The sequence below is a fragment of the Triticum urartu genome, chromosome 1A (genome assembly GCF_056163025.1).
Source record: "Triticum urartu cultivar PI428250 chromosome 1A, HENAU_Tu73, whole genome shotgun sequence".
NCBI lineage: Eukaryota > Viridiplantae > Streptophyta > Magnoliopsida > Poales > Poaceae > Triticum > Triticum urartu.
The window spans coordinates 585,646,486-585,656,246 of NC_141873.1; the positions used below are offsets into that span (position 1 = coordinate 585,646,486).

General features: G+C 49.7%; 1 protein-coding gene across 1 annotated transcript; it reads left to right on the forward strand.

Moving 5' to 3' along the window:
- The first annotated feature begins 530 nt into the window (after nt 1–530).
- Nucleotides 531–9,021, forward strand: LOC147993128 (uncharacterized). The gene is made up of 4 exons (XM_087542347.1): nt 531–741; nt 914–985; nt 8,461–8,588; nt 8,715–9,021. The coding sequence occupies exons 1-4, from the start codon at nt 598–600 to the stop codon at nt 8,818–8,820; spliced, it is 450 nt and encodes a 149-aa protein (XP_087398473.1). The 5' UTR covers nt 531–597; the 3' UTR covers nt 8,821–9,021.
- Nucleotides 9,022–9,761: the final 740 nt, after the last annotated feature.

Below are 9,761 nucleotides of genomic sequence, written 5' to 3' on the forward strand. Positions count from 1 at the left end.
GTAGTACTGCTCTGTTGCGGTTGGCAGCGGCGCGCTCGACGCAGGCAACGATGACGGTGTTTTTGAATACTTTTTTCATTCGCAAAAAATTTCGCAACATTAACTATGTTGCGAAACTTCTTTCACAATATCATCGTTTTTGCAAAAAGAAAGAAAGACAGAAAAAAATTCTGCAACACTACATATGTTGCATAAAAACTTCTACAACACGACCTATGTTGAAAAAAATCTGCAACAAAACCTATGTTGCAAAAAAAAATCCGCAACACAACCTCTATGGAAATGTTGTTTCCGCAACAAGGTGGTTATAGCAGAGGTAGAAGAGCACGTTTAGCGACAAGATTGTGTTAAATCTGATGGCTTGCGAGACAATGGATCTTTTAAAAAGATTAGCCGGCCGACGCGTAGCAACCCCTTAATATAGTTTCTGCCAGAGAAAAAAAAAACAAAGATAGAGTTAACTACCAATTCGCGTTGTCCACGGAGGCGGAAGGAAAGCGCACGAGCAACCCTAGCCGCCTGAGGGGAACTTCCCGATCCGCAACGTAAGCGGGACTTGTCATCCTAATCCTAACCAATTGTTCGCGGCCGGCGACGATGGGGCCGGTTCGGTGCGCGGCGAGGAGTCTCGGTGGCTCCCTGCTCCAGCGAACGCGGGCGGCGGTCGCCGGGGAGGGACGCCGGCTCGTGCCAAGCACGTTCATGCGCCTGCGCCAGCTCTCCGGCGAGGTCTCCAGCGAGGTATCTTATCCAAAATTGACATGTTTAAACTTTCTCATGATTTATGGATCTCACGACATCAAGGATTACTTAACCTGACCTGAACCTGTACATGCTGACGTACTGCATGCTGCTTATCGTTTAAGCAAATTATTTTCCCGATCGATCTGAGAATGACCTGCACCTGCTCCAGCGATCGCAGGTGCCGGAGCGACTCCTCCTCGAGACAGGCCGGATCATGCGCAACCGCCAGCTCGCCAGCAAGGTACGTCAACCAAAATTGACATCTTTTATCTCATGATTTATCTGCTGAAATCCGATAACTGAATTCAGTGCAATCGAAACAACAGCATGCTTGCTTAATCTGACTTGAAGCTGTACTAATAACAGGACAGGATGCAAATCATATCATTAAGCAACCTTAGTTTTCCTGGCTGATCTGACTTGAAGCATTATGACTTTTTGCTCATCCCTTTAGCAAACAATTAGTTCCAACTCATCTTCTGATTGATACATGCCAGTACAGTATGATGATTATTATTATTTTAGATGAAAGGGAGGAGCTCCCCGGCTCCCTTTTTATATAAAGAAGCCACAAACCCAAGTACCACAAAGCCTCCCGCAGAGGTAGTTCAAACGCAACACAACACAAGTAGAAACTACCAACATCTTTTTTAGGAAAAGGGGCTATCCCCCAAAAAGAGAAAGGAGCACAGTTTTACAGATCCAAGGGACATGAAACTTCCCAGCGCTAGTTCAGCTATAACAAGCTAGGATCAGGACCATCTTCTTCAGCGACCGATTGGCGACAGGAGGCTCCCGAAGTCCAAGGTAGAGATCGGGCTGGGTGCTGCAGCAATTTCCATCCTTGGTGGTGCAACTTTCTCCATCACCTCCACGGCAGCCGGATGGGTTCCTTGATCAGTTGGAGGAGCTGGTTCTCGAAGTCTCTCATCCGCTGGAGCATATGTTCCTTGAAGATCACCCGCCATTTTCTGACGAGTTTTAAAGCCATCGACCAAATCTGTTTGGCAGAGATCCAAGGCACAGCATTAAAGATCATGTTATTTCTATGTTTCCACAAAGCCCAAAGGATAGCAGAGCAAACAGTATTAACATGATCTAAGTTTTTGCCTGCTACCCAGAGTGAGGCAATGGACTCTAGATTAGCACCCAGAGGTCGATGGAGCGGGTCCGAAGCCACAGACCAGATTTCTTTGGCCACCACACAATCAAAGAATAGGTGGGTAGCTGTTTCCTTACAGGCACAGAAGACACAATCTTCTGGCTTTTTCAGATTCCTCTTCAAGAGGTTATCTCTAGTCATTAGCTTATTGTAAAACAGGAGCCAGAGGAAGATATGTACCCTAGGAGGGATGATAATCCTCCAGACTGCTGGCAAGAAAACCGGCGTCACCCCCCTAAAATTAATAATTGCATATAGGGAGGTGGAGGAGTATTGCCCTGAGGATTCGTATTGCCAGACCAGCAAGTCACACTCATCAGTAAAGGCAATACTCTTAGCAATCTTCGTTAGCTCATACCACCTAATCATCATCCGTTCATCAAACGCTCTTCTAAAGGTCAGCTTAAGATCGTGCCCATCCCAGACTTGCTGGATAGTACAACATTGTTCCCTACATATACAGAAGAGGTCCCAGAATTGGATGGCCAGGGGGGATGAGCCGAACCAAGAATCTGTTGGGATTAACCACGACGTGGTGCCCCTGTCCGGCACGGACTAGTAGCAGTCACCGAGTAGGTATAGGAATTCATGTACGAGTAGGTTACTTGCATGTACCGTGTAGGACTAGGATTAGCAAACCGAGTAGTATTGCTCACGTAGCTATCCTAGGCTATATATACATGTAGCCTGTACCCTGTAACAACCAGACCGTGGATCTGATTTAAAGCAATGAAGTAGCAGGAACGACACGTTCCTCTTGCTATCAATCTAGACTTGTGTGCGTACGTGCATCTTGTGTTTCGGCCGGAATCAATCAACTAGATTGGAGGCTTAGCTTGTACGTGCACATCGCAGGCTACGGTGTCAATCGATCAAGAACGGTCGAGCCAGCTTGGGGCAGAAACCAAGACAGTCAGCGTCGCTTTGCTTCGTCGTCGTTCGTCGTCGGTCATATCACCGTCGCCGGAAAGTACTCGGTGTCGGGTCTGGGCCAACAATTGGTATCTAGAGTAAGGTTTATCTTCTAGTAACGGAGGATCATGGCGGACGACGAGAAGACCAAGCAGCTGGCGGAGTACTCCGGTGCGGCTAAAGTAATTGCTGCTCCGGCGAGTTCGTCGTATCCACGGTTTGATCGCGAGAACTTCGGGGTCTGGAAGGCCCTCATGGAGTGTGGTCTCCGCGCCAACGAGCTATGGGACGCGGTGGATCCCGGAGGCGACGCGTTCAAGAAGGAGGGAGCCGAGCACCGGAAGGATCGGCAGGCGGCGTCGGCGATTTACTCGGTGATGCCGATGGATGTCCTCCAGCACCTAATCGCCAAAGCAACGGCGAAGGAGGTGTGGGATACTCTGAAACTCATGTTCGAGGGACACACCCGCGTCAAGCAAGCCAATCTCCAAACTCTCCTAAGGAACTACGAGACTTTGGTCATGGGCGACGATGAGTCCGTGGACGCGTTCGCTTCACGGGTGGCAACTCTCGTCAATCGGATTCGCGCGCTTGGAGAAAACCTCATTGAGACCTCGGTTGTCCGACGGTTCTTGCGCGCGGCCTCTCCCAGGTACCTGCAAATTGTCACAGCGATCGAGCAGTGCGTCGATCTTGCGACTCTCTCCATCGACGATCTTGTCGGATGGTACAAGGCGCATGATGAGCATATGCGGTGCAGTCTTGGGGACGGGAGGAACGACGAGCTTGTGATGCTCACGAAGGCGCAGTGTATCGCCCTAGAAAAGCAAGGCGGATCCAGGAGCAGCAGCAAGAAGAAGGGGAAGCAGCGTTCGGTGAGAAAGAACTTCGCCGACTCGGACGATGACTCAGACGATGAGGCTGCACCACCACCGAGGAGAAAGTTTGACATCAGGAAAGTGAGGTGTTATAACTGTGGCCTCCTCGGTCACTTCAAGGCTGACTGCGAGGGAGCACCGAAGCAGAAGGCGCTCATGGCCCATCAAGGACATGATGGTGACATGATGTTGATGAGCGAACTCATGAACGAGAAGGATCCAGGTCTTCAACTGCCGGCTAAAGAAATTGTCGCGTTTGTTGAAGAAAAATTTTGCTATCATGATCATGGTTGGGAAACTCGTGTCGTGTACGTGCACATCGCAGGCTACGGTGTCAATCGATCAAGAACTGTCGAGCCAGCTTGGGGCAGAAACAAGACAGTCAGCGTCGCTTTGCTTCGTCGTCGTTCGTCGTCGGTCGTATCACCGTCGCCGGAAAGTACTCGGTGTCGGGTCTGGGCCAACAGAATCCTCCCAGAATCTGATTTGCTCTCCATTCCCCACCACCCACCTGGATCCCATTTTAACTGCTTTTGCAGCCCATATGACACCTTTCCAGAATTGTGCCCCAACAGAGTCACCACAAAATATGTTAGGAACGTTGCTAAGGTATTTGTAATCGATGAGGTTTTTCCAAATTTCCCCCTCCCCAGCCATATATCTCTTAACCCAGGAGCCTAACAAGCAAATATTTAGGTCATGGAGGTTTGGGATTCCCAAACTCCCAAACTCCTGCTTCATGCACACTAGTTGCCAGTTTGCCAAATGGATTTTCCTATGTACTTCATAGTCATTCCAGAGGCAATTAGCCATCTGAGAGTTGTGATGAGATCTAAGGCCTATTTGGGGAATTTAAAAAAGGAGAGCAGGTAAATAGTTATGCTGGACAGGCAGGTTTTAATCAAAATCACCCTCCCCTTATAGGAAAGGAGCTTCCCTCTCCACCCAGCAATCCTCTTGAGGATTTTATCCAGCAAAGGTTGGATATCTTCCCTCGTTAGTTTATCTACATGCAGAGGGACCCCTAGGTACTTGATAGGAAATTTGCCTATCGGGCAGTCAAAGATCTCGGCTAGGTTGGTTGTTTCCTCTACAGTGATGTTTATCGGGATCAATTCACTTTTATCAAAGTTAATTCGCATCCTAGATACTTGTTCAAAGCAGGTCAAGACCCACTTCAAGTTAGCGGCCATGCGCGGATCGTTGTCAGCAAACATGATCGTATCATCTGCATACTGGAGGCTAATTAAACCCCCAGGGCAGCTATCGTAACACAGACCTCTAATCAGCCCCTCACCCGAGGCTTTAATCAGCATTTTAGTAAGAACGTCCACCACTAAATTGAAGAGTAAGGGGGACGCGGGATCACCTTGGTGCAACCCTTTTCCAGTGAGGAAGTAGTTACTCTCAAGGTTATTTAGCTTAACTCCTACGGATCCCCCAAGGGTGATCTTGTTGATCCAGCCGATCCACTTCCTGCCAAACCCTCTTTTATGAAAGAGTTCCTCTAGGAAGTCTGGATCTACTTTGTCGAAAGCTTTCTCATAGTCTAGTTTTAGGACAATCCTATTTTCTCCAGTTTTAGACAAAGAATGGATGGCTTCATGGGCTACCACCACACTTTCTAGTATATATCTGCCCTTAATAAAGGCAGATTGATTGCTAGAAATCAGCTTGTCCGTGATGCTAGATAGCCTATTTGTAAGGACTTTAGTGAGAATTTAAAAATGCAATTCAATAAGCTAATTGGCCTAAATTTCTTCATAATCGTGGCATTAGGCACTTTTGGGATGAGGGTGAGCATGGAAAAATTTAATCTATAAATTTCCAGATTTCCTTCATAGAAATCTTTGAACATAGAGAGGATGTCATGCTTAATTAGCTCCCAAAATTTCTGGTAAAACTGAAACGGGATGCTGTCTGGGCCGGGGGCACCATCAGCATAGGAGTCAAAAACAGCCTTCTTGACTTCCTCTTCACTAAAAGGAGACTCTAGCATGCTATTATCTGCATCTGAGACACAGTGTTGCCTACCAAAGAAATCATCAGACAGGGCAAAACCTCCCCTGTCCTCTTTACTGAAAAGTTCTTTATAGTAGTTAGCAGCTAGAGCAAGCATATCCCCATGATCAGATAATGGGCCATCAGGCACCTCCAAGGAATGGACCAGTGTCTTCCTTCTTCTCTGATTGGCAACGGCTTGGAAATATGCAATAATTTTATCTCCCTCTACTATATCCCTATCCCTAGACCTTTGCCTAGCTTTGGTCTCTTCTTGAAGCCAGATTCTATTCATCTCATCCCTAATTTCATGTAATCTAGCTAGCTCTATATTGGTTAGCTCAGCAGTTTCAGCTTTAATATCTAGCGAATCATATTCCTCAATCAGATTATTCTTGAGCCTCCTGAGGTCTACCTCAAAGTTGGCACTCCAGCCTTTAGTGGCTTTCCTCAAGTTTCTCATTTTCTGCCAGGAATCTACTGAATCCTTCCCTACAACCGGGGTAGTCCAGGCCTTGACTACTATGCTAGGGAAATCTTTTTCCAACAATCACCACTTCTCAAACTTGTACCGAAAAAGGCTTTCGCCCCGCTTTATATATAAAGCACCAAACCACAAGCATCCAGTACAACCACACGCCACGCCAACGCAACACACGCACACACCCAGGACATGATACATAGGCGCTGGGCGCAGCAACACCACTCCTAGCACTACCGCCCCGAAGAGATGAATCTACATATGACGAACCATGTGCTCCAAGGCGGCGCCTTCAGGAAGGATACGACGCCGGAGCGCCGCCACCGCCCGATCCAAGGATCAGAGTTTCCCCCGGAGCCGCATGATGGGCAATGAGAGCCGTGACGACGCCTTCAAGAAGGGAACGATCTTCGCCGCCGCTGGTCCGTCCGAAGATAGAGCAGGTTTTCACCTCGGCCAACATTCACCGCCACCGAACGCCACACCCCGGAAACCACACCGCCCACATGACCATGGTGACCGGGCAGCACCAAGGCACGGGCTCTTCCCAAGAGCACCGCGCAACCACCACCAGGGCTGCCGCCCCAGCATCCAAGACCTCGACGCCACCTCACACGAGACCTACCGCACCCGAAAGAAAGAGACGAGCGGACAGGTCCCACCTTTCGCGCCCCTGGGCAACCCCCAGCGTCGAGGCCCAATAGGTCGGCTAGAACTGGCATCCACCGACCCATCCTGCTGCCCCAAGCGCGAGACGAGCTCGGTCCTGCAGCAACGAGAGGGGGACGAGGTCAGTCCTGCTGCACCGCGTGCGAGACGAGCTCGGAACTGCTGCATCGTGCGTGAGACGAGCTCGGTCCTGCGGCATCGGGCGCGAGATGAGCAGTGGACCGCAGCTGGGAGAGGACCGGCCCTTTGATGGGAGTAGCACCCAGGCAACGAGGAGAGGGGGTGAAGGTCGAGACGGCCCGAACGCAGACAAACCGACGCCGGAGAAGCCGGCCGTTGCCGCGGGCAGATCCGTCGAGCCACCGTGAAGCCGCCACGACACCGGTAGGCCACCACCGAGACCTACCCATGCCGCCGCCCACGGCCGGAGCAGCAGCCACGCCCGGCCGCTGCCCTACCTGCGTCGTCCGGCGAGCTCCAAGCGCCGGAGCCGCCGGGCACGCACCACCAGAGCCAGGCGCCACCGGCCGGCCCCTAGAGCCAGATCCGGCCGGATCCGGCAAGAGACCGGTCGCGCGCCACCTCTCGAGACGGGAGCACCGCAGCCGCCCCGCCGCGCGCAGAACGAGGGTCGCCGGGGCGCCGCCACCAGCAGGCCACCCCGCCGCCCCGCGAGACCGCCGCCGCGCCGCTGGATCCCGCGGACGTCCAGCGCCGTCGCTCGAAGGGGCCGCCCCGCGCCGGCGCCCACAAGCGGACGGGGAAGGAGGGCCCCGCCGCCGCCGCGCCTCTCGGGCTTTGCCTGACGGAGCTCACCGGCGACGGCGGGGGGGAGGGGAGGGAGGCGGGGCCGAGGGCCACGGCCACAGGGGCACCCCCGGGCGCGCGGGGGCGTGCGGTGGGAGGGGAGGGGAGGGAAGGGGGAGAGGAGGAGGAGGGGGAGAGGAGGAGGAGGGGAGCGGGGCGGGAGGCGCGCGCCCGACGGCGGCGGGGAAGCTAGGTCGCCGGCGGCGGCGTGGGGAGGGAACCCTAGCAGAGCGGGGGAGCGGGGGAGACCAACTCCAGAGTCCCAGTAAATGGGGGTATGGTCGCTTCCCAACCTAGGTAAGGCTTGAGTGGTGGCTAGAGGAAAAAGCCTGTCAAGATCCATAGAACAAAAGACTCTGTCAATGGTGGTCATGACTAAATCATCCTGGTTATTAGCCCAGGTGAAAAGTCTGTTCCCCATTCTGATTTCCAGGAGACTCCAGAGATCTACCCAGGAATTGAACAGGTCGCACCATTTATGATTGACATTACCATTGCTCTTGTCCGAGCTATACCTGACTAGGTTGAAATCCCCACCTATAAGGGTAGGGGTTTCACAGTCCACAAACAGGGAATGTAATTCAGAACAGTATGATGATCATGTGACTTCATTTATCCATATACGGCAAGTATGATTCTGTGGCTAGTCGATACACGTGCTGACGTGCACCATGCATTCTGTACATATCAAACTGGCAGACAAGATAGTATCCTTCTTAATTATTTACCGGTCGCTGTCAGCACTTACTTAAAGATTGATGGTGCAAAGTAAGTACAGTAACCATTATCTATGTGTATCAATCCAGATATCCAAGAGACTACAGGAGCCGTCTGCCTTGGAATCTGAGGTCCAGTGCAGGATGGAGGCGCTTCTTGCATCGTGGCATAACTTGGAGGAGCTTCACAAGGAAGCAGCACCAGATGCCTTTGAGTTGTACGTACAATATACAAGATGCATTCAGATACAATAATTGATCGATTTCTTCTTTAATTTCCTGTTTGTTAGTTTGACAGGAGTTGATACATATATCTTATTTGACCTACCTCTCTCTACCTGCAGGTATGTGAAGGCCTATGGAAATGCGGCTAAGGCTGTGGTTCGTGGAGCTGCCAAGGCGTTGCTTTATTTCTGTATGATTAGTTCTGTTATTTTGGGTGACAAGTAGAAGCCCAGGCTGCTACCAAGGAAAACCAGTGAAGACAAGATAAGAAAAAAAAAGGAGAACCAATGATGGCCCCAGCTTGTTTTCAGTTTAATTATGACCTGTGCTATTACAAACATGGAAGTTTGGCTAGCTAGCACTGTGCTATCATGCATTGTGATATTAAAAACATGGAAGTTTCACTCTGAAAACTAATTGTGTGATGTCTTGTATAGATCCTTTCACTACATGACCGCCCTATGATTTCCCTTCTCTTTATCTATTCATTTTGCACGTTATTTTCATCAACATGAGGTCACTCATATAGCATTCTATTAAAAACATGTTCAAAAACATGGGGAGACTAATAATTAAACAAGTGCAACTTAAAAGGACTCACATTATCTTAGAGCTTCTCTATGTTAGAGATGATAACTGAATCAAGAAACAGATTGTTGAAACTCGTCACGCAATCGGGAACAAAAGGGACAAGTATATATCCACATTGATTGCTACTACTAGTAGGCGAAATGAAATTCCAGCGGAACCGGTTTCTACCGGGGTCGTGCATGCTCGCCGTGCGTGCATGTACACAATTTGCGAATGAGTACTCTACCGATTATGTTTTGGAGCAGACATTTATTGCAGTAAGACTATTTTATTCTTTGATCCCATGGCCCATCCACCCATGCTTTTACCCGGAATCTAAAATTTGTAACATTTTTAACTTTTGAACCGATGATCCGATTTAGAATACGTTTGAAGATTCGTGTTCCTGACATTTATATCTTTAAAACAATATGAAACTTGAACATGTTCTGAACAAGTTTAAATTCAAAATTGATACGATAATGAAACTTATATGAATTGTGAGATGACACAACAATGAAACCGGAGTGAACCAATAATAAAAACATGCAAAAGTGAATGTAATAACCCATAATAAAACTTACATAAAATCCGAG

Coding starts and splice junctions, on each gene's coding strand:
- LOC147993128 (XM_087542347.1), top strand. CDS start 598: ATGGGGCCGGTTCGGTGCGCGGCGAGGAGTCTCGGTGGCTCCCTGCTC. Junction 986..8,460: donor ACCGCCAGCTCGCCAGCAAG/GTACGTCAACCA, acceptor GTATCAATCCAG/ATATCCAAGAGACTACAGGA. Junction 8,589..8,714: donor GCACCAGATGCCTTTGAGTT/GTACGTACAATA, acceptor CTCTACCTGCAG/GTATGTGAAGGCCTATGGAA.